This window comes from Ahaetulla prasina, chromosome 7 (genome assembly GCF_028640845.1).
Source record: "Ahaetulla prasina isolate Xishuangbanna chromosome 7, ASM2864084v1, whole genome shotgun sequence".
Lineage (NCBI taxonomy): Eukaryota > Metazoa > Chordata > Lepidosauria > Squamata > Colubridae > Ahaetulla > Ahaetulla prasina.
The window spans coordinates 185,047-210,055 of NC_080545.1; the positions used below are offsets into that span (position 1 = coordinate 185,047).

At 39.1% G+C, this 25,009-nt stretch overlaps 1 protein-coding gene across 1 annotated transcript in view; it reads right to left on the minus strand.

Moving 5' to 3' along the window:
* The window catches only part of SEMA3E (semaphorin 3E), a 141,900-nt gene that overhangs the window by 12,876 nt on the left and 104,015 nt on the right, over positions 1 to 25,009 (minus strand). Inside the window, exons 5-10 of the mRNA XM_058190450.1 lie at positions 19,285 to 19,378; positions 11,336 to 11,455; positions 10,665 to 10,807; positions 9,569 to 9,683; positions 8,888 to 8,957; positions 7,981 to 8,125 (exon numbers count right to left, since the gene is read on the minus strand). Of these exons, the coding sequence (XP_058046433.1) occupies positions 7,981 to 8,125; positions 8,888 to 8,957; positions 9,569 to 9,683; positions 10,665 to 10,807; positions 11,336 to 11,455; positions 19,285 to 19,378 (687 nt within the window). The remainder of the gene's footprint in view (positions 1 to 7,980; positions 8,126 to 8,887; positions 8,958 to 9,568; positions 9,684 to 10,664; positions 10,808 to 11,335; positions 11,456 to 19,284; positions 19,379 to 25,009) is intronic.

Genomic DNA, 25,009 nt, shown 5'->3' on the forward strand with positions numbered 1-25,009 from the left:
CTTCTTCCACAGATCTTGAAAACAGGATGATTTTTCAGAAACATTTCAAGCTCAGCCAAAATAGCAGACCCTCCCCACTGAGATTCGATTTTCATTCAATAAAGTGAAATCAAATACTCATCATGTTTACTGGAAACATTCATTTTTAACTTTGCGGCAAGACTATAATTGACAATTGTAAACTCCAACACTTGTCCAATGGGGCAGCATTTATTATCCTTTTCTTGGGACTTGGCTCTCCTGAACTATTTGCTCTGTGATGGTTTGAAAATTCACTTTCTCATTAGACAGCAGCAGAATTTTCATCAGCTGCTTGTCACAAAAGGTAGAAGTTGTGGCTCTCAGCAGATGTTCAAGGTCTGGTTTTCTGCAGATCGACTCAGTCAGTGACAGAGAGAGAGACACACACACAGAGAGAGACAGAGAGAGAGAGAGAGACAGAGAGAGACAGCGACAGTGACAGAGAGAGACAGAGAAACAGGGAGAGAAATACACACAGAGAGAAACATAGCCTCCTATATTTTATAAAATATAACTAGGTCATCATCTTCCACATAGGTACATATTCCACATATTATTCAGTAAGGCAATTTGAAAAGCTCCACTCTGGGATTCAAACAATTATGCTGATGGGTTTGAGTGATTTCAACAACCGCTCTACAGAGAATTCTATTCCAGAAGGGATCAATGCTTAGAATGAGTTGCAGGGCTGCCAAGGTTTCTGCTCACTTACACACCTCGGTCCAACGTTGTTCAACTTCCCCGGGGCGAGGCATGTGGCTCACGTGAATGTCAGGGAGTTGGCTAACAGCAGGCCTGCTGTGATTGAAATTCTTATATAAGAATGGGGTATTTAGAGAGAGGATTTGTAGAATCTACAATGACTGGGCAAACAAGTCCTTCTTCCTTCAGTGCAAAATTTCTTTGTATTTCTGCAAGGATGAGATTAAAAAGTAGGAAAAATAGTGGTCCTTAATTCAAAAAAGAAGATGAAAATGCTTCCCATTGCTTTCTTGTAGGTAAACTGGGAAAATGAGGAGATAAATAAATCTTCATTTAAAACGGTGGTTTGTTGAATAAGATATAAGGTAGTTTCACACATCTTTTAAAATAAAAAAATGAACCAAACCTATGATTGTACAACTGGCCACTGTGGCTTGTTCCTTCTGTAATAAACCAAGTTGTTCAAAAGCACGTTTACAAATCTCAGCAACCTCAGAGCAGTCAGCAAAGCACATAGACAGAAATACGATGCGGACGCTTCCATTCCTACCATTTAAAACAGAAAATGATGGGGCGTGGCCATGACCGTGGTGGGGTAAGGACCTTTCCTTCACTTCACAGGGCTTATTAATGAAGATTTATGAGGATTTATGTGTTTGGAATGCACCGTTACGGATGAAAGTTAATAAATCATGAAGTGAAAGTGTTAACAGCCCAGCAGACTGAATTTAAAACCGGTAGGTCATCTGAAACTGTTTGAATTAAGGAGTTTTTACAGCGTGGGGGTGACCAGCCGACTGGCAGACACGATAAGTTTGGAATAAATTGTTGTCTTTCGCTCTTCCTATTATAACTACCGTGTTCTGTGTTTTACTGCTGAGGTCAAGGAGTGAATATTAAAGACTGAATTTGTCAATGAGAAGAATTTAATTGAAGATTAAATTGATCTTTTGTGTTGGAAACTTGATTGGCAGCAGCAGGATTTTACTGGGCGGACAATTTATTTTTTTCTGAGAGGAAATTAACAGCTTGTTTATGTGCTTTTATGATCACAGATAACAAAAGAGGATTTTTCCCCGAAGTTTAAGTTGGAATGAAGCAGTAAATCTCTTATTTATTTATTTTCTTTTTCCTTTGCTGACGTGGAGAAAAAATGGTGCTGATTATTGTTTAAAAGCTGTGAGTTATCTGTGCTCCTTGTGGAGTGACTATGAGTCACAAGCTACTGAGAGATAAATTTTCGAGTGCAAAATAAGCCGCTTCGGCTCAATTAAAAAACTGTTGTCCCTTGATCTTCATTAAGACCCTCTGCAAAAGTGGTTTGAAATACTAGTTTGGAAACTTTTTAAGACTTTTTAAAATGACTCAACAACTTTCAGAAATGCAGCAAGTTGCTGCAGCTTTAAATAAAATTGGGGAAAAAATAGCAGGACTATCGGAGCGTATGGATAATATGACATTGGAAATGACATTGGAAATGAAAAAAATGAAACAAGAAATGAATGAAAATTTTGCAAAGCAAAGAGAGGAAATGACAATTATTAAAGATGAACTTGAGCAGATCCATGTACATGAGGTAAAAGTGGATCGGCAAATTGGTGAAATATTTAATAAAAATGAGCAGCAAGACAAGAAAATTTGTCTCCTGGAAGAAGAGATGAGGAAATATAATTTGGTTATCCAAGGAATTCCAGAAGAAAAGGTGGATAATTTGAAACAGCGGGTTTTAAAATGGATTAATGATCTTGACACGCAACTTACGTTTACAATAGCAGATCTGGCAAGTGTTTTTAGAATTGGATATAGAAGGCAAAATGGCTCCAATAGGAATGTGCTTGTCAGGTTTGCAAATCTCGGTGATAAGCTGGAAGTTATGGCCAAGGTGAGAGAGATGGGAGATGCTTTGAAGTTTGAAGGGAAGACTATTCAAGTCTTCCCGGATATATCAAGAGAAGAAAGGGCATGGAGATTTTTTTTAAAACCAATCACAAAAGTTTTGAGAGATAATGGAATTAAATACAATTGGAGGCCACCACAACAATTGAATTTTTTTTATAAAGGAAGGATGCGTACAATCACCCAAGATATAGATGCATTATTATATTTACGGGAGCTTGGACTGATTGAGATGGAGGATTTAATGGAGATAAAAGATCAAATGCTTCAGATGGGTGGAATACACGTGGAAACATCAACCCCAGAAGAAGAAAAAGGGGCTATTGGGGGGCAAGACCCTAAAGGGTTAAAGAGGAAAGAAATATCACCTGTGTTGGTTGAACAGAAGAAAAGTCGTGAGGAAGTAGGAGAAGAAGCAGATAAGAGTCTTGGAAAATACGAAGCCGAATGCCGGGAGCCATCACTTTCTTTTTTCTTGAGTGATGAATTTAAATAGACAGCCCGAAAGAAGTGGCCCGGACATTGGCACGTCCCCTCTCCCCCATTCTCTTTATAGAGGCAAAACCGACGAGGATGTGGGGGAAGAAGATTGTTTGTATTTTATTGTTTGTTTTGTTTTTTGTCTTTTTTTGTCTTTTTTATCATTTTCTTTATGTTAAATGTTGGTTATATGGGAGTTTAATGTTGGGTTTTGGGCACAGAAAGGAAGAGGCGGGGATAGGATTGAAAAATTTACATTTTAAATGGGAGTCATAAAAATAATGTCATGGAATGTGAAGGGTACAGGGAATCAGATTAAAAGAAGAAGATTGGAATTTAAGATTAAAAGAGATTTACCAGATATTTTATTTCTACAAGAAACCCATCAGAAATCTGAAGATTCAAATAGAATGTATATAAAAGGTATGCAAATATATGAAAAAGCATTTGGAACTTCAAAAACTAGAGGAGTTGCAACACTGATATCAGATAGGGTGTATTTTGAAAAACATCAGGTAATTTTGGATGAGGATGGAAGATATGTAATAATTGTTGGAAATCTTAATGAGGAAAAAGTGACACTTGTTAATTTATATTTACCGAATGAGAAACAAAGAGAATTTCTTGAAAAAATAACAAAAATTTTGGAGAATGAAAGTGTAGGGAAAGTAATTGTGGCTGGGGATTTTAATTTAATCAGAGATAAAATAGATAGTACTAACCCCACCCGTTGTGGAGGAGCAAATAAAATGGGGATTTTAAATACGTGGATGCTTCGAAACGGCGTGGTGGATGTGTGGAGAGAGGTCAAAGGAATTGAAAGAGTATATACTTTTTTCTCTAAGATATATAATACATATTCTAGAATTGATTATATTTTTCTTTCTAAAGATTTGTTGAACAATGTGGATAAGGTAGATGTGGGAATTTTTAAAGATTCTGATCATGCAGAAGTTATGGTGGATTTAGATTTTAATTTTGAGAAAAAAAGAAGTTATTAGAGATATGAGGAGAAACTGTATAAAAATGAAAAGGATAAAAAATGGATACTTAAAAAATTGGAGGAAAGTTGGAGATTAAATGATAACGGGGAGGTTAAATTTGAAATTGTTTGGGATGCGATGAAAGCGGTGTTTAGAGGAGAGTATTAAATTATCAAGTAGGAAATATAAAATTATAAAATTAAAATGGAAAGAGATAAAAATCAGATTAAAGAATTGGAAAATCAATTTTGCTTACTAAAGAAAAAAATTCTTCAGGAGCTTAATATGTTAAGAAATAAAATGATAGAAGAAGATACAGAGTTGGTAAAAGAAATTTGAGATATTTAAATAGGAATTTTTGAATTTAGTAATAGAAATTCTAAATTATTGGCAAAGATGGCGAAAGATAAAAGAGAGAAGAGAGAAATTGGAGTTTTGATAGATGATAGAGGTATAAGATGTTATAAAATTAGAGAAATGTGAAGTGGTTAGAAACTTTTTCAGAATCTATATTCAAAGAAACCAATTAATCGGGAAAATTGCAAAGTTATTTAGAAAAATATGTGGTGAAAATTGAGCAAACATATAAGGAATTGATGGAAGAAGATATAACACAAGATGAGATTAATGGAATAATACAAAAATTAAAATAAGGGAAAGCTCCAGGTGAGGATGGATTACCTGCTGAGTTTTATAAAGAATTTAAAGAATTAATAATACCAAGATTGCAAAAATTATTTAATGGAATATTACATGGTGGAAAAGTACCTTGGTCATGGAATAGAACGGTGATATCCCTAATTCCTAAACCAGATAAAGATTTAGAAAGGATTGAGTCCTATCGCCCATTTCTTTAATTAATCAGGATGCAAAGATATTTACTGCTATTATAAGTAATAGATTAAATAGATTTATAGATAGATATATAAGTTATAATCAAGTAGGTTTTGTGAAGGGCAGATACATGAGTGATATTGTTAGAAGAGTATTAAATATTATAGATGTAGCTGAATATAATGGTGATAAAATTGGTATAGTATCATTGGATATTTTAAAGCTTTTGATTCTGTACAATGGGAAACTATTAAAGTAATTGTGGAGGCTTTAGGCTTTGGTAATAAGTTTATACATGTTATTTCAAAATTGTACCAAAAGAGCAGTGCAAGAGTGAAGGTGAATGGAATATTAACTGAAGAGATAAAATTAGAAGCTGGTACGAGACAAGGATGTCCCTTGTCCCCAACATTATTTTTATTGGCTATGGAAATATTGACAAAATGATAGAAAAGATGAAGAATTAGAAGGATATAAGGGTATAAGATAAATTTGTATGGAATAATACAAAAAATAAAATTAGGGAAAGCTCCAGGTGAGGACGGATTACCTGCTGAGTTTTATAAAGAATTTAAAGAATTAATAATACCAAGATTGCAAAAATTATTTAATGGAATATTACATGGTGGAAAAGTACCTTGGTCATGGAATAGAACGGTAATATCCCTAATTTCTAAGCCAGATAAAGATTTAGAAAGGATTGAGTCCTATCGGCCCATTTCTTTAATTAATCAGGATGCAAAGATATTTACTGCTATTATAAGTAATAGATTAAATAGATTTATAGATAGATATATAAGTTACAACCAAGTAGGTTTCGTGAAGGGCAGATACATGAGTGATATTGTTAGAAGAGTATTAAATATTATAGATGTAGCTGAACATAATGGTGATAAAATTGGTATAGTATCATTGGACATTTTTAAAGCTTTTGATTCCGTACAATGGGAAGCTATTAAAGTAATTGTGGAGGCTTTAGGCTTTGGTAACAAGTTTATACATGTTATTTCAAAATTGTATCAAAAAAGTAGTGCAAGAGTGAAGGTGAATGGAATATTAACTGAAGAGATAAAATTAGAAGCAGGTACGAGACAAGGATGTCCCTTGTCCCCAACATTATTTTTATTGGCTATGGAAATATTGACAAAAATGATAGAAAAAGATGAAGAATTAGAAGGATATAAGGGGTATAAGATAAATTTGTATGCGGATGATACTTTAATTATTTTGAAAAATGTAGAGAAAGACCTGAAAAAGATATATAAGCATTTGATAGAATTTGAGGAAATGACAGGATTGAAAGTAAATTGGTCAAAGTCAGAATTATTGATGGACAGTAATGGTAATGACTCTGAGAATATGCAAGAGCAATTTGGGATAAGGATTAAAAACACATTGAAATATTTGGGTATAGTGCTTTCACTCAAGGTTAAAGAATTGAAAAAACTTAATTATGATGTGGTGATTAATGAAATTGAGAAGAAGATAGATAAATATAAAATGTTAAAGTTGTCTTGGTTTGGTAGAATTGCAATGTGTAAGATGATGTTGCTGCCCAAGTTTAACTTTTTATTCGAGATGCTACCGCTAAATTTGACAGAGAAAGATATTGAAGGATATCAGAAAAAATTGGACAAATTTTGCAATGGTGGGAAAAGATCTAGATTAGTGAAGAAAATATGGTATCAAAATCAAAAGGAAGGTGGATTAGGAATCCCCAAATTATTTAATTATTACTGTGCATATGGTATCCGGATAGTGGTAAAAATACTTAAAGGTAAAGATAACTATTGGAGAGACTTAGAGTTAAGGGATATAGAGAAATTTGGATTAAGGTGGTTTTTAGATAAAGCAAACTTAAAATGTGTAATTAGAAGTTATTGGTTAAAGGGATTAAGTAAAATGTGGAATAAATTTGTTAAAATTTTAATTCCGGATATAATCTTTTTGGGGAAGACAATTGGAAATTGGCCGATTAAAAACAATATAAGACGTAATGAAGTGATTAAAGAGGAAAATATAGAAACTATTCGAGATTGGTTAAAAGTTATGGAAATGAAAGGAGGAATAAAGAAATTATTGAAAAATTAGGGTTAAGTTGGTTTGAAAAATACAGATAGAAAATGGACAAAAAACTAAGGAAAATTATTCGATAAATAGATGTGAAACTGAATTTGAATATTTAGTATCTCGGATTATGAAAGATGAAATTGGGCTAAAGGGACTCGTTAGTAGGGTTTATAAGATTATAAATTTGATGAAAAATTACAAAGAGTGATGAGGACAAATTGGGAAAAAGATCTTAATATTGAAATACCAGAGTCAGATTGGAATGTGAATTGGAAGAGTAGAATTATGAGAACTTTATCTATAAGGATTAAAGAGCACAATTATAAAGTTGTTTGAAATGGTATTTGACTCCAGTAAGATTGTCACAAATGGATAAAAAATTAGTAAAAATGTTGGAGATGTGAGATGGAATTGGGGACTTATGAACATATGTGGTATAATTGTGATAAGGTTAAAAGTTTTGGCAACAATTGGAGAAAATGATATTTGAAATGATGGGGAAAGTAATAACATTGAGAGTGGAAACTATATTATTGTTGGTAATTAAGGAAATAGAATTAACAAAATATGAAAAAGAATTGATTAGAATTATGATTATAATAGGTAGAATTATAATAGCTAGATATTGGAAATTAGATGTGATTTTTAGAATAGAAGAGTGGAATTCTGAAATGTGGAAATTAGCTTTAAATGATAAAATGACATGTGATATTAAAATTAGAAGTGGTGTGTATAAAGAAGATATTTTCTGGAAGACTTGGAAACCATTTGTGGACTATGCGCTTGGAACATTGGACGCTTCGGTACCTGTACCTCGAGAACGTGGATTTTGGCAATCATGAGGATATATCCGAAGACCCAAATCTTCCTTTTTTTTTATGTATAGCACAAGGGTGGAAAATGTATTTTCTTTTTTGTTTGTAACGTTAAAAAAATTAAAAACAAAACAAAAAAAACCCACCAGAAAATGATTGTCTCAAAGGTGGAAACTCACCGATCCAGGTCTTGGGTAGGGCACTTTGCCTTCATACACAGACCAGTGGTATTCCGGCCCTTCTTTGTGAGCGTACGGTCCGTTGAAAGCTGCCCGAATACTGGCCATGTGATAGACACAGACCGCATACCCGTGGAATATGTTGCTGCAAGACAAAAACGGTAGAAGTTCATGATTTGAAAATTCTTTGTGGAAAGCTTGTCATTACGTAATTACTTTGTAGAGCGGTGGCTTCAGTCCTTGTGTGCTCCCTCCCTCCCTCCCTCTCTCTCTCCCCTCCCTTGCTCTCCCCCTCCCTCCCCCTCCCTCCCTCCCTCTCTCTCTCTCCCTCTCTCTCTGAGGGAAGCAGGAATCAGTGACAAAGGAGCCCAGTGTCCCTAGTTCCAGAGTTCCTCTCTCAGTGAGTGGTGCGGTGCCTATGGCTTCCTCAGGCAGTCGGCATTGACTTCTCAGACAACAATGCTGGGTTGCTATGAAAATTGTTTAGTGTTTCAAAGGAACATGTTATTGCCTGTTGGTTTTATTCTTGAGAAGAAGGGACAGAAGAGAAGCAGGGAAAACTGGGCAGATTATTTTCCAGTGCATCCTATCAAACGTATTCGCCTAAATCCAGTGGTGTGATCACTTCTTTTGATATGAAAGGCAAGAACCACTCCGGGGCTGGCTGGGATCTGTAATTGCCTACATAGAAAATTCAATCTGGACCCTCCAGAGCCCCTTCAGGAGATGGGATTCTGCCTACAGAGTAGAAGCAATTAACCCAATGTCAACCATTTTATTGTCCAGGAATAAATCCTGATTTATTATACCAGCTTGTTCTTACATCGTTATCACCTAACTGTCCTGTTGGTTTGCGTAGGGGGGCTTGTGGCCTGTACATGACCTTCCCACATCATTATCTGCCTACCTTGTAGTGTTGAAGAGTCCAAATATCACCGGGTTTTTATTATCCCGAGTCTGGAGCAAAAATATGTCCTCTGCAAAAACGGAAACATGAGGCAGTTTAACTTGCACTGCAATTAGATATTTTAACAATACACATAAATAAATAGACAAATGGGTTGTTTATGGTACCTAGCAAAAAAATAATTTCACATGCTTAATTCTGTGGAGTTATTACTGACCTAGACGGCCAGTTTGGGTGGAGTCATGCTATATCGGTCTCCTGTTCTGCTGGAAATGCAAGGAGAACTGAAAGATTTATTATTGCTATGGCTAATTAAAAACAGAAGTGAGAGCTTCCTGAATCTTCTGTGACACTGAACTGGAAGAAGAAGTGGAAAGAAAATGTGTAAATTGAAACTGGTTCGCACATTATTCTAAACTGGGGTTTATTTCAACCAATATTTGTTGAAAAAGCCTCATTGGCCCCATTCACACATAACGCTAAGCCAAAACCAAGCAGGTGACATTATCCTCCAACGTGTGAAACTTGCCACTGTGGCTGCTGCATGAAATCATGGTTTATTATTTATTGTTAACACGACTTCCCTGTTATGAAATATTTAAATGTAGCTATGCAACTATTTTTCACTTGGAGCCCTTACGAGGGCTCTGCCTTCAAACTCTTTGCAACCACGTAACTCACCCAACTCGTCAAAATGCGTGTCAATGCCATTCATCCCTGGTACAGAACATGCCAGTCTGGCTTTGAGGAAAGTGGTCCACTTATTCACCAGCATCCTTTGTCCTCCCATGTCATTCTGAGAAGAGGCAAGAAAGTCCTTCTCAGAGCCAGGCTAGACTCTGCTAAGTTGTGCATTCACACAACTTGACTCAGTCCATCCGCCTTCCGGCTCAGCCAAAGCACCAGACCACAAACGAATCCAAGCTGCATACATGTACAAAAGTTGAAAATCAACCCTTCAGTCAGTGTCTTGTGTGAAAGCAGAGGTTAGGCCCCTCAGATGACACCTTACCTGATCATAGCTGAGCGGAAGCCCTGCAGGCAAATGATTTTGACTAACTCACTGCAGTGTTTTAGGTCAAGGCGAAGGAGTTCCTTGAAGAGGGTGCATGCCTGTGATGCTCTAAAATCTTGACAGCTAAAAGGGGGAGCTTCTAATCTTGTGTAGGATGCTGGAGGGGCCCATGTGCCACTCGTGAGCCTCAGAGACCCCCGTCAGCTGAGCAGAGGCAGGAGGCAGAAAGGGGATGGGAAGCCGATGGGATCGGCTGACCTGTTCAAGCCATCATAATACAAAATGGAGCTTTGGAATTAAAATAAGGAGCAGACCTGAACTTTGCATTCAGTTCTACACACAAGGGATGGCTTTTTCTTTCCATTCTCTTTCCCTGGGCTCCTTTTTAGGTTGCCCTTCGTGTCTTCTTTGATGCTTCTTTCTGTCTCTCTCCCCGAGCCTAAGTGAGCCAGAATCACAGCGAGGTGGGTGGCTGTAGGGATGGCTAGGGATACTGAGGCTGGGACTGGACTCACAATTGAAGCTTGGTTTGTGTGTGAGAGAGTCCGTTCTTATTTTATTTCAGCTCTCCTACTGCCTCCTCCAGGCTCATACCAGCAAACTTTCTGGGACGGACACTCATCAGTTCTAGAACTAAGAAGCCCAACGTATCTGATTGGAGTCCAGTTGGGACAAGATGAATTCAATACACAGAAGAAAAAGAAAGAAAGGAAGAAAAAAAGCAGCCAATCCCCAGTAGACGGTAATAAAAGTGTTTCTTACTGCACAGACTCGGCCCACTCTGGCATAGAGAGCATGGGCACCTGCTTCTGCCTCCAACGCTTTTTCGGTGAAGAAGAAGTACACCTTATTGTCTTCCCGGTCTTCGTTATCAGGAATCACGTGGGAACTAACAAATTTAGGCTCTTAAAGAGAAAGTGAGATACGGCTTTGATGAAACTGATTAATTCCAATGTCTGCAAAATTGCATTCAAGATATACAGTAAGAGTTGAAAAGCATCAGAACAACTCATTTTGGATATGAAACAATTATTCTAAGGCAGCGTTTCCAGTTCAAAGGTCTTTTGCTCTTGTGGTGTCCTCAGGTATTCTTCTGCTGTGGAACTAGCTAGCATTGCAGGAAAGAATGTTTGGCTAGGCGGACTATGGCAGGGCACAACTTCTCGGCTAATCAAAACATTGCAAAGCATAACTTCTATTTATATTTTCCCATACGAGATTATGAACCTCTCTAAAATAACTTGTATCATGGCCCATCTCCATGATGATAACGTAAGGACTGACCACCGTGCTTTGTGGGAGAAAACCTATGGCAGAGGTTCCATGCAAGCAGAGGCTAGCAATGTACCCTGAAATAGTGTTTTTGATGCTTCACGCTGGCAATTGCCATTGTTGTTCTCATCATTGTCATTATTACTTAGAGCCATTTTTACCTTTCAGCAGCCGTTCATCATCAGGCTCAGTCCGGATGTGAGCCAGGCGGCCCATCAGGCGGAAGATGGCAGCGTCTCTCCCCCAGTAGTCACTGTACAGTCCAGTAAATAGTTCGCTTCCTGAAGACCAAAGAGACAAAGGGAGGGAGTTAAGTAAAGCCTCCAGCAAGGCCAACTCAGTTCCTAATGACAGCGTGACCACAGCCATGTCGTTTTCTTGACCACAGCGTGGAGGTGACGTCCTCAAAAGAAGCAGTCCCCTGAGGGTGTGCATGTCTGTGGCTTGCAGGGAACACTCAAGTTTAGAAATCCTGTATCACAGCCCGTGATTGTGAGCTCATTTGTGTCACGCTGGCCAAAATATGTGAAAATTGAGACATTCCCAGCTCTGCTCCTGTCCTGGTCTGGGCAATAGCTGAGTCCAGGCCAGGCAGGGTAGAAGGAGGGTTGGGAGTCTGTATAGGCCTGATAGGAGGAATCGCTCTCTCTGTGGTCCTCTCTGGCATCTGGTCTTTTGCCCCTCAACCTTCTTCTCCAACCCCAGACTTGCTCCTTCGTCAGAACAGCCATTTTGCAAATCCTCTTTACCACAAAGACATCAATGCCACAAATGACTTCTGGAGTGTAGCACTTCAGTTGTGTACCAGAATGGCCCAACATCTTCGGACAACAATAATTGTTGCATATTGAAATCCAGGCTATCAGAAAGGAGTCAGCATGTTTTCAGGTTCTCTTAACTCAGAACAGTAGTCAAACCCATCTTGTAATTCTAAACTTTACAGATGTGGAAAAGCCTGTTTGATTTTGATATAAATACTGTATGTATGAGCTTCAAACAAATATATATAATAGTGGGATATTATACAAGTGAGTATACTACAAGTACAGTAACTAGAAATAAGGCAGAGATTCAGTAACCTAATATTTAGACTCTGTATTTTCCTTAACGTAAGTTAAGGGCAATTCGGATTATATATCACTGATTCATTTCTTAAAATATAGATATCAGGGGAATCAAAACAACTTTCATATATTTACCACGAGATGGCAGCCAAGCCACAAAATAGTGGAAAGAACATATTATGCATACAAAAAGAATGGTCTTCTCTCATAATAATGTATTTATTTTCTTCCTTTTTTAAACTTGGAAGAAAACAAACACATTTTCTAATTTATATTTCACCATTAACATGATACATAATACTATTATTTGATTAGCAGTGTATTTTCTCAAGGATTTACGATTTTTACTTGCCAACAAGGATGGATTTAATTTTGGTTTATATCAATTTGAAAACAATTATGCTATGATTTTAAATAATGACTTAAATAATGTAAACTCTCTACTAGGTAGACTCTGAAATCTGTTTCCAACAAGAGAGGTGTTATTATTTCTTAGGTTTTGCTTAATACTGAATAAATATTGATTTCAAACTCATGAGGTCCTGAAGCTAAGTAAAATATTAGCATACAAAATAAATTTTAACAGCTCATACTGATGTGGTACTTCATGCCAGAGTCTACACAATAATTACCGGTATGTAATCACATTCTCTAATTCTCAGCTTTAGAAGATACAACCCTGACATTTACAGAAATACAGAAGTCGTGTGTGTGTGTGTGTGTTTGTTTAGCTTTATGACCCAGATTGTTTAGCCAGCAGGACTCTAATCATTGGATTCCCCCAGACTTAGCTTTTCATATTTGAAAATAGGCCCATATAAGAGAAAAACCTTTGGTTTCCATAAAAGTCTGGAGCTTCTCTCTATGACTCATGAAAGCAGCTGTGTCTTTCCGAGGCTTCCAGATTCAGAAACTGCTTGTCATAATGTCAGTCTCTGTAAGAGCATTTTATCTCTGTTCTAGATTCTTACTTTACAGTATTGCTGCCAAGACTGGACTTGTATCTGGGGTGTGTGTGTGTGTTTATAAAATAAAAATTTCTTCATATCTATATTATCTACACTGTTGTGACTTGTCCTCCCTCCTCTCCTCAGCCGGGCCCCTCCCGTCGCCAACTGGACTTGTTATCAGACTCTGAGTCTGATAATGAAGCTGAACGGCCTGTCATGCCTCCAGCCCCCGGCCCTGGTCCCATGCCCGGAAACGATGTCAGGAATGAACAGATAAGCCCAAGATAGCTTACTCATAGAGTGTGTGTTCCTTCGATGCAGCCGTCAGAGCAGGAAGTCAGCCAAGTGATGCAATTACCAGGACCTGCTCCTTCTGACCCCTCCCTTTCTCAGATGCCGACAGTAGAGACAGCTGAAGGGAATTCAAAGTGGGAGAATCCTCGCTTCCGGAGATCTGAGAGGCGACGTCAGCAAAAGGAAGGGAGGGGCAGGCCTGGATAAATGCTGAGTCATGGAGCCACACCCACAGCCTATATAAAGGACCTGCTTTTGGCATTCCTTTTTTTTTTATTTGCATTTATATCCCACCCTTCTCCGAAGACTCAGGGCGGCTTACACTGTGTTAAGCAATAGTCTTCATCCATTTGTATATTATATACAAAGTCAACTTATTGCCCCCAACAATCTGGGTCCTCATTTTACCTACCTTATAAAGGATGGAAGGCTGAGTCAACCTTGGGCCTGGTGGGACTTGCAGTAATTGCAAGCAGCTATGTTAATAACAGACTGTCTTAGTCTGTTGAGCTACCAGAGGCCCCTTGAGTCAAGCAAAGTCTCATCTAGTTTATAATAATAATAATAATAATAATAATAATAATAATAATAATAATAATAATAATAATAATAATAATAATAATAATAATAATTTATAGACCGCCCTTCTCCCGAAGGACTAAGGGCGGTGAACAGCCAGTTAAAATACAAAGCAAACCCATACAATAAGTAAAAACTATCCCTAAAAAACTTATTCAATTGGCAAAGCTAAAATACAATTACACCCTATAAAATCACTAAAATTTAAAAAAACCCAATAAAACCATTTAAAAGTTTTTAAAAGTTAAGCCAGTCCAGCAAGATGAAACAAATAGGTTTTAAGTTCGCGGCGAAAGGTCCTAAGATCAGACAGTTGTCGGAGTCCAGGGGGAAGCTCGTTCCACAGAGTAGGAGCCCCCACAGAGAAGGCCCTCCCCCTGGGGACTGCCAGCTGACATTGTTTGGCAGACGGCACCCTGAGGAGACCCTCTCTGTGAGAACGCACTGGTCGTTGAGAGATTGAAGCCGGCAGAAGACGGTCCCGTAAGTATCCCGGTCCTAAGCCATGAAGCGCTTTAAAGGTCGTCACCAATACCTTGAAGCGCACCCGGAAGACCACAGGTAGCCAGTGCAGTCTGCGCAGGATAGGTGTTACGTGGGAGCTCCGTGATGCTCCCTCAATAACCCGCGCAGCTGCATTCTGAACTAACTGGAGTCTCCGAGTGCTCTTCAAGGGGAGCCCCATGTAGAGAGCACTGCAGTAGTCCAGGCGAGAAGTAACGAGAGCATGAGTGACCGTGCATAGGGCATCCCGGTCCAGGAAGGGACGCAACTGGCGGATCAGGCGAACCTGATAAAAAGCTCTCCTGGAGACGATCGTCAAATGATCTTCAAAAGACAACCGCCCATCCAGGAGCACACCCAAGTTGCGTACCCTCTCCATCGGGGCCAATAACTCGCCCCCGACAGACAGCCGCAACTGCAGCTGACTGTACCGGGGTGCCGGCATCCACAGCCATTGCTGAAGTCACAACTTGGATTCCTGCCTGCCCTGAGAAATCTGAAAGGAACTTGGCAAAGCTGTAGAGGCTTCGTGGCCACGCTTGATACGGACTTCCTAGACCCGGTCGTCGGAGGGGGAGGGGGACACGGCATCCACTATGGCAGAGCTATGATTTCCCTGTTCTATAGTTTGGGGCTTCTTTAGTCTGATCTGACATTCCTGGTCTTCCCTGGCAGCGCCAGCTCTCTGTGGGCCCTCCTGGCCCCTTTCACGAGATCCAGCAACTGTCTCTTCAAAGGGCCTCAAGGCCTCTCGTCTTTGTGGCTAACAAGTGGCCATCTTTATTCTGATTTTTCTGGAGGAAGCTGCGTTTTCTTTCTGGGATGGTAAAACCCAAAGAAAAGAAACCAAATATCTGAAACTTTTCAGTAACTGCAGTCATTTCCACAAATAGCTCGCTAATATAAATATAATCAATAGCCCATTTCAAGTGTGGAATTAACTTGGCAAATGTGCTGGATAATTTGCATAATTGTACACCTATGGTGTTAAATGATTGATTGAGAAATTTAACGTGCATATCACTTCTTTAGAAAAGATGCAACTGTATTTCAAATTCATTTTTACTGGCAATTTTCTTCTTGCAAGGCAGAGTCAGCCTTTTTTCAGTAGTAGGATTTTTAGAGGTCTGTAATTAACAATGTTAGATTTACTTGGCTGTAAATCTACTTTCAATGAGAATGTTTGTGCTCAGCCAGAATTGTTGGATCCAGCATTTTCTAGAACACTGAAATATCAATCCAAACACAGGACTAGATCTTCCTTCAATGATGACATCTTGGTGCAGTGATAACAGCCTCCAATTAGATTTATTCAGCAATGTTTGAAAAAAAGAAATATCTCTTCCCAATTTCCGTACGTGTTTGCTACATCCTTCCAGCCTTTCAACAGGAGGATCTGGCTGACTTGAAGACGTGAATGTAGCCGCATTACAGTCCTCTTAGGGCCCTGAAAGATCCTTGGTTCTTTCTCAGTCGCTGACTGAGTGACATCTGACTGACGGGCGACACTGCCTGGCACTAGACTGACTATCAATTTATACAGTCTCTCCCTGGGAAAATACAGAAGTGCCTTCTCCCTCCTCTCAGCATGAAATGGTCCCCTTGCCATTGTTGCTAGAGTGGCCTTCCACCTCCAGCATCTTTCTGCATGGGGGCTACTTCATCTGGGTGCCTGCTTGGTTTAGCTGGGCATTGGGGTTCAAGACTTCAGCGACCTGCTAGGAATGTATGCTCCCGACATTCTTTGCTCCTCCCTCCCCAGAGCACACCCCCAGCCACATCAACACACACACACACACACACACACACACACACACACACACACACAGAGTAACTGGAAATAATGGGAGTCAACGGAAAAAAGCAATGATCCAGGGGATCCATCTTACTCCTCAGGCACAGCAGCTGAAACATTTTGGAGCAGAAAGGAGGCAGATCAGAGGCCCACCATTTGTCAAAAGCCACACGCCTAAAGAAAACAGCCTTTCTTTCAAGAACCTGTGTGGTCTTTGTTAACTCATCAGTCAGCTCCATTACAAAGTAGGAAGTTGTTTTATTGAAAGCAGATCGGAGAATTCATTTGTTTTAGACATTTGAGTCATAAAATTATTTATGGAATATGCCCAATCATTTAACATTTTTATATAGCATTATATTTTATATAGCATTTTATATTTTTATATAGCATTAGCCATGGTTGAAAGCTTATTCTGTTTTCTGATTGTCATTCAGAATTTATTCATTCAAAAGTAGAATTGTTCCTTACTCTTTTTCCTTAGTATCAAATAATTTCTCCCAAAACTAAAGCTAATTCACAAGGAAATGTTAAACGAGCAACCAAATTAAGTAAAAGTGGTAGGGAAGGAGCACAATTTAAGTCTTCTCTGCTACTGAGGAAAATTTGTGCTTAAATTTCATCCATTAAAATAATTTCATTTTAAAAAAGCTTAAGTTTGATTGCGGTTTGCCCACTATTTTAATTTAATGCACAGAAAACCACAAAAGATTATACTGTATTTTTTCCTGCTGTAATGCAGACATTTCAGTAAAAGTTACTCTGAATCATGAGGGTTCTTAAAAAATGATAAATGCATGCAATGTACTTTAAATTGCCAAAGTGTGCCATGAGGCTTTTGATTGTTGTGCTGTTGAGTACTTTGAACTCAATTCCAAAACAATATTTTGGAACACACGAACCTGTCTGGAGCTCTTTAAAACAACTACGGTTTGGAAAACACTGTGAAGCCCCCGGAAAGGAGCTTCAGAGAGGCTCTGTGTTCAGCTTCTCTCCGAAGGTCCGAAATGAATCCAAATGTGTGGATGGATGGCTTGAATGGACAAAGTCTCATAGGTGAGATTAAACAAAACTGTTCCCTATTCTTCTCTGTGTGGACTTTCTGTGCTTACTTTTTCAAACACTAAACTAGAATTAAAGAAGAGAACACATTTCTAGGAGCATCTGTAAGGACACATTTTCCTCCCTGTTCTTCTCTGTGAGAAAACAAAATTGATAAGCTCTAAATTGTTTGTACTGGAATTAGACGAGCACTAAAAGAGCAGCCATCTTGAACTTTGTGTCAAAAAGCACGTGCAAGTATAGCTGAAGCCCACTCTCCTGTCTTCTGCAGTTGGGGTCTCCCGTGGAGATGGGGATTCCATGCTGGCTTAAGGCCACCCAGCCCCAACCATGGCTAAATGCCCCTCTCACTGGCTCATGTTTTTTCTGAGCTTCGTTTAGATTCAAACACATGAGCCAACAACGAAGGGCTGCTCACTGCCCTGTCTGTACTGATAGCATGGAACAAATCCTATCTTAGCTAACATGGTTCCAAAGATGCCTTTTGCGCTGGACAATATTAATATAATATAATATAGGACAGGGGTGAAATGCTACTGGTTCGTGTGAACCAGTAGTAATAAAAGCTACCTGTTCGGGCAAACCGGTAGTAAAAAAATGCTACCGGTTCATCCAAACGGGTATTTCTGACGATCATCTGTGCCGCGCAATTTAAATTTGCTAGAAAGCAGGAAATCCTGCTTTCTAGCTAATCTAAATTGCGCAGCACAGCTGTTCCCGCCTTCAAGCTGTTCTACTTGCCTTCTTAGAATAGAATAGAATAGAATTTTTTATTGGCCAAGTGTGATTGGACACACAAGGAATTTGTCTTGGTGCATATGCTCTCAGTGTACATAAAAGAAAAGATACCTTCATCAAGGTACAACATTTATTTTATTTATTCAAATTTACAACACAAATGATGGTCAATAAGCCTCCTTTTTCTGCATTGCGTGGTAGCGCCTGCAGCACGCATGTGCAGAAAGCATACATTTGGCACGCACTGTGTATGCATGAGCATGCAGTGTGTATTTGGTATAAACTGTGCATATGCAATGAGCATTTGGTGCACAATGTGCATGCGTGTGCAGTGTGCATTTGGCACGCATCACGAACCGGTGGTAAACCTCAGAGGATTTCACCACTGATATAGGATGGATATCATACCAACATTTCCAAACTACAGTGTGAGTCTGATAAATGGATCTGTGAATGAGTTCTGCATGAGCTCTCATAAAGGGCAGGAATGGAGAAACATGTTTAGATCTGTAGCCTCCATTTCTGATGGCTTTGGACTGAATTTCCAAAAGAGAATAATTCTTGAAACTGGGATAGCAGAAGCTGGCACAACTGGGATTTCTCCCACATTCAGAATAGATTACATGACAGATAACAATAATGGATTGCAACAACACAATCAATCAGGGTAACAATGCCTGAAGGACACCTGAGGTTTCCCCAGTGTGATGCAACAGGCAAGACGGATGGCAGACCAGCCCTGAGACTCTAGGAGTCAATCCAACAGAACCCGACATAAGTATGGGCCTCTGGTGGCTCAGCAGACTAAGTCTGTCTGTTATTAACACAGCTGCTTGCAATTACTGCAGGTTCAAGTCCCACCAGGCCCAAGGTTGACTCAGCCTTCCATCCTTTATAAGGTAGGTAAAATGAGGACCCAGATTGTTGGGGGCAATAAAAATGACTTTGTATATAATATACAAATGGATGAAGACTATTGCTTAACACACTGTAAGCCGCCCTGAGTCTTTGGAGAAGGGCGGGATATAAATTCAAATTTTTAAAAAAAGTAAACAAGAGAACTGATGCATTGCAGATGGAATAGAGAGTTGGTGCGAACTGGAAAGGAGTTCTTAGGTTATTACCATATAAAGTGGACATGAAGGAAGAACTTGGTGCATATGGACATCTGCCCCTTCCTTTCTCTAATCGGTGAGCTTCTAGATGAAAGAGATGATCCTTTAAAAAAAGTACAGAGAGTGTTAGAAGAGATACCTGCAGATGAAAAAAACTATCAAGGTAATAGATGTGTCAGTGTTTTCTATTCAGAACAATATAATCAAGCCCTTCGGTGTCCAGGGCTGACAGGCTAAGATGCTGGAGGATCTACAGCCCTCCCCACTTCTCCATTGCGTATATTCTGAAATGTGTCATCCAGATATTTTAAGTAGAGATTTAAATCTCTTCCCTTCATTTCTACCCATGGAGAAAAAGAAAATCAGAAAGACCAGTTTATTAAGTAATAATTTTATAAAAATTACCACCACTTTTTTTAAAAAATGTCTTTCTTAGGGAAAAAAAACCATTTAGTAGTTGAACACATAATGTTAAATCTCCTTTGCTCATTTTCTAGGAAAAGGAACACATAAGGAAAAAATCAGAAAAGGGGAGAAAGAAAAAAGGAAAAGACAGAAAAAATGTTTAAACTTTGACTTCACAGAATAAGATTGTTCAGGTTTCTCTTCCTCAAAGGAAAGCCTGTTCAATAGCAGGAAATGAAGACGCACCATTAGCCTAAGATTGTAAATCTGGGATGGACTGGACTTTCTCTTATAATCCAGGATTTATCATAAACGATAGATTTAGTGACTATGAGACATAGACATTCTTTTGCAAATGAACAATAAATCCATAAGGCTTCATGTTACAATATTTTCCAAAGTTTGAGTATATAATTCATATACCATATAATATTTATATTATATTCATATAAATATTAAACTGAACTATCTGCAAACTGCACAGGCTATAACCAAGGATTATGTCTCCAAGAAACGCCTAAACTATCTAATCAGCATCCTTTAATCAGCAAAAGTTAATCACTGATGTTATCTCTGTCCTGCACCTGCAAGCCCAGCCCAGCTTGGCTAAAACAAGCAACCAACTTGCACTATAGTATAAAATCCATCTCCTTGGGAAAAGAAACAAACTGCCTAAGCCCCCTTGAAGAGCACCTGGAGGCTCCAGTTAGTTCAGAATGCAGCTGCGCGGGTGATAGAGGTAGCCGCACGTGGCTCCCATGTAACACCACTCCTGCGCAGGCTGCACTGGCTGCCTGTGGTCTCTCGGGTGCACTTTAAGGTTTTGGTTACTACCTTTAAAGCGCTCCATGGCTTAGGGCCAGGGTACTTACGGGACCGCCTACTGCTACCGAATGCCTCCCACCGACCCGTACGCTCACACAGAGAGGGACTTCTCAGGGTGCCATCCGCCAAGCAATGTCGGCTGGTGGCCCCCAGGGGAAGGTCCTTCTCTCTGGGGGCTCCTACCCTCTGGAACGAAATTTCCCCTGGACTGTGTCAACTGCCTGACCTTCGGACCTTTCGCTGCGAGCTGAAGACGTATCTGTTTATTCGCGCAGGACTGGCTTAGGAATTTTAAATTTTAAAGAGTTTTAATTTTAATATTTATATTTGATACAAATTTTATGGGGTTTTTAACGGTATAATGTTTTAAATTTTTGCCAAACATATAATAAGTTTTTTAATCTTTGTTTTTATCTGTATATTGTCATTGTTTTTTATTGTGGCTGTGAACCGCCCTGAATCCTTCGGGAGAAGGGCGGTATAAAAAATCCAATAAATACTAAATACTAAATACTCTGGAAGCATCCACTCATCATCATGGGAGCATCTTTCAGGCTGTGAACCCACAACCAGCCAAACTGAAGGGTCAGTTCCAAGTGGGGCTTATCATTTCACCCCACTAAAGAAACAAAAAATATTAAACTTTCTAGTGTCTTTGAAACATTTTTATCTCTTGAGAATGAAGGAACACTTTCAAGAAAAGAAGTAAGACATGCAGCCATGGCCAGCCTGATATATAAGAAGGACTAGGGGTGACATGACAGGTATTTGAGGAGCTGCCACAAAGAAGAAGAGGGGGTCAACTTATTCTCCAAAGCACCAGTGGGCAGGACAAAAAGCAATGGATGGAAACTAACCAAGAAGAGAAGCAACCTGAAATTAAGGAGAAACTTCCTAACAGTGAGAACAATTAACTAGTGGAACAACTTGCCAGTCAGAAATCATGGGCGCTTCATCACTGGAGGCTTTTAAAAAGAGACTGAACAGCCACTTGTCTGAAATAGTATAGGGCAGAGGTGTCAAACTCAAGGCCCGGGGCCCAGATCTGGCCCACGGGGTACTTAGATCTGGTCCGTGGGGCCTCCATGGAAAAAGCAAAGGACCGGCCCACGGTGCCTCTGCCTGTGAAAACAGAGCTAACAAGGGCTGTGAGTTGCCTTCCCGAGCTCCGCTTTCACTGGCAGAGGGTTGCAGGAGGCCGTTGCAGGTGAAAACGGAGCTTGGGAGCCCGTTTTCGCTGGCAGAGCGCTCAGGTCACTGACATGAGTGACGTTGAGTTGGCCATGCCCACCCTGGCCCCCTGAGGCCAAACACAACCCTGATGTGGCCCTCAATGAAACCGAGTTTGACACCCCTGGAATAGGATCTCCTGCTTGAGCAGGGGGCTGGACTAGAAGACTTCCAAGGTCCCTTCCAGCTCTATCCTATGTCTTATAGGATACATCAAGATGTATCAAGCATTAAGATCATTACTGATGTGAAAGCAGCATGCTTTGTTATCAGATTTATGTACTCTGTATTCACCTGTAACTTCACTTTTGGCACAGCAAACGAAGTCATGGTTCCTATGAGACAAATGCCCTATCAGCATTTCCATTGATGGGAAAATCAACTACTCAGAAGGGCTGCAGATTCAACAATTCAAGGGGGGAGGGGAACTTTTTTGCAATTTCCAAATCTGGAGAGAAACGGAAGAAAGTCAGAAGCTTCCCTAAACAGCCCACACTGTGACATCACAGTGGCACAAAGCCATTGTGTATAAGGGCCTTGTTGCATTGTTCTTCACTTCCAGCCGTATCACTATTTGCAATGACCTAGCCATAAGTTTATATAAATCGGGATCAAAGTTGGATGAATTTCCTTTGATCTCTCTAATGAATGAACTCCATGTCTATCTCAAAGAGAATGAAAGGGTGGCAAATTTTTAATAGGTGCCCTTCACTTCTTCATCTCCAGGAAGGAAGCTATCTCAGATTCCCATCTTTAATTTTAAAATATCATTAGCTGAGCTGTAAAGCACAAAGTGCACTCCCTGGGTCAGAAAATAGCATTACTTTTAAAAAACAAAGCAAACCTATAAATTAAGTCCTAGCAATGACAGACAAGTTGTCTGGAGATGTAAAATCCTTGTTTATTTTTAAGCTTGTGCTTAAGAGTCTGTTTGATTATTTTGTTTTGGTGCAAAGTGATTATTGCCTGTTAGAAACACTTTAATATAGTATAACTATAATTGGATAGTTTCTTTTCCTTATCACAGAGAACAAAGAACAAGATAGAAATGCATTCTCTTTCTGACTTAGATCTTACTGTTAATAAATAGTTGTAAAGTCAATAGGAAAGGAGAAATACCGAAGCTGTGTCAAGGGGAAAGTGTGTGTTACTGTTACCTCCAGCTTGTAAGAAATCCAGAGTTCTCATATATGCTGTTGTCATTTTCCAGTCTCCTGGTGTTTAAAATGTTAAAGGATGGAGAAGCCACACGAAGAGGATGGGATGAAAATTAAGAATGGTAGTGTAATAGATTGGCACTCTGTTTGATCAAAGCAGATTTGCTCAAATGAAGTACTCCTCAGAGATGTTTGACTCAAATATGTTTGATAGCCCTCTTCCAGTTCTTGAGGGACTGTCATAGAAAAAAGGTCAATCTATTCTCCAAAGCACCTGAAGGCAGGACAGGAAGTAACAGATAGATGCTCCTCATCAAGGAGAGAAGCAACCTAGAACTAAGGAGAAATTCCCTGACAGTGAGAACAATTGATCAGTGGAAGGGCTTCCCTCCAGAAGCTGTGGAGGCTTTTAAGAAGAGACTGGACAGTCATTAGTCCAGAATGGCACATGGTCTTCTGCTTGAGCAAGGGTTGAACTAGAAGACCTCAAAGATCCCTTCCAAACCTCTTGTTCTATCTTCTACTGTAGTAACTGTCTCCCAGTTAGCATATGGAAGGTTGCACTATATGGTTAAACCAAAATTTGAATGGAAGAGTCAATGTGAGAAAAACAATTCAAGGAGAGGAATGATGGCAACGGACAAATATTCTGGAGTAGACACCCAAGTACAATTATGCCCACTGAAAGAGCTGGAGACTTTTCCCCTACCTACTGCCTGTAGGTATTTTGAGACCACAATAGCCTGGAAATTCCTTACAGGATAATCAGTTTTTACCTCAAATAAATCAAATCAGGGAAGCTTTGAGAAGCTGAGGGGCTCTTTTCAAATCCATGATTCAACTACATCGGATTTAAGAAATGGTCTCACAAAGTCTCACAGAACAAATCCAGAAAGACTCTCGGGGGCCATTTCCATGTCTTCAGGGAAATTGCAGCCTTGCCATAGGATACTGCATGTATAGTCCGTCTGCTTGCAAGAAACACAAATTCAAAGCTGCTGAATATATGAATAACAATAGCAATAACAACAACAGAGTTGGAAGGGACCTTGGAGGCCTTCTAATCCAACCCCCTGCCCAGACAGGAAACCCTACACCATCTCAGACAGATGAATATCTGAAGGGTGTATCTGACTTTGCTATAAATCCAGAAAAAAGAAAGAAAAAACAACAAAGTGCTCTATTTCGGGTCACTTAATTGCCTTAATTTATGATCTTATTGATTACATTATATTAATCTATTATTATTATAGCCTACATTTATATATTAGATATTTTATATTCTAAATTATATTCCAAATACCGTGTTTCCCTGAAAATAAGACCCTGTCTTATATTGTTTTGAATCCTGATATAAGTGCTTCGCCTTATTGCCATGTGCGAGAAAGCCTGATTGGGCTTATTATCAGGGGATGTCTTATTTGGGGGAAAACAGGATATATGACTGCATTGCAAATATTATATTCCAAATTTCAGCATTTTTTTCAACACATAATGACATAATTTTACATAGAAAGTTTCTTCAAGAACCAATTGCTATTATTACCCTCTTTAAGAACAGTTGTGTTGGATGCCAAATATAACTTTATTTTAATGAGATATGCCTTCCACAAGTTCCTGATATGTACAGGTTGTTTTAACAAAATCTTAAATTGTTTTAAGGAAATGTTTTCATGCTCTGCTTAATTGATACTGTTCTCTGTTTATATATATGAATAAACAACTAAGAACCCAATAGGCAAATTAAATGACGGATTATTTTCTCCTCTGAATTTTTCCATTTATTCTATGGGAAACAATTATTTCCCCAAAAATATAGTGATATTTTCACTTAATAAAGCCCAAAGCCTGTGTTGATTCAGTGATTTTTCTGTAGAGAATAGTTTTCACTCCCTTTATGTTTCACTCCTATTCAATAAAACTCTCACCCTTTGTACAGTTTAAGCCGCCTGCTGTATGTGAAATACTTGTTGCATTGGTTTAGGCCTAAAAGACAAGCCAGCAGCGGTTTTGCCATCTTTTGTTATCTGCAGTGTGTTTGCACAGCTGCAATTACTAATTGAATAACACAGCTTATGTTTTCAAGGAACCCTTCGAAGTTAAGGTGGACCACAAAT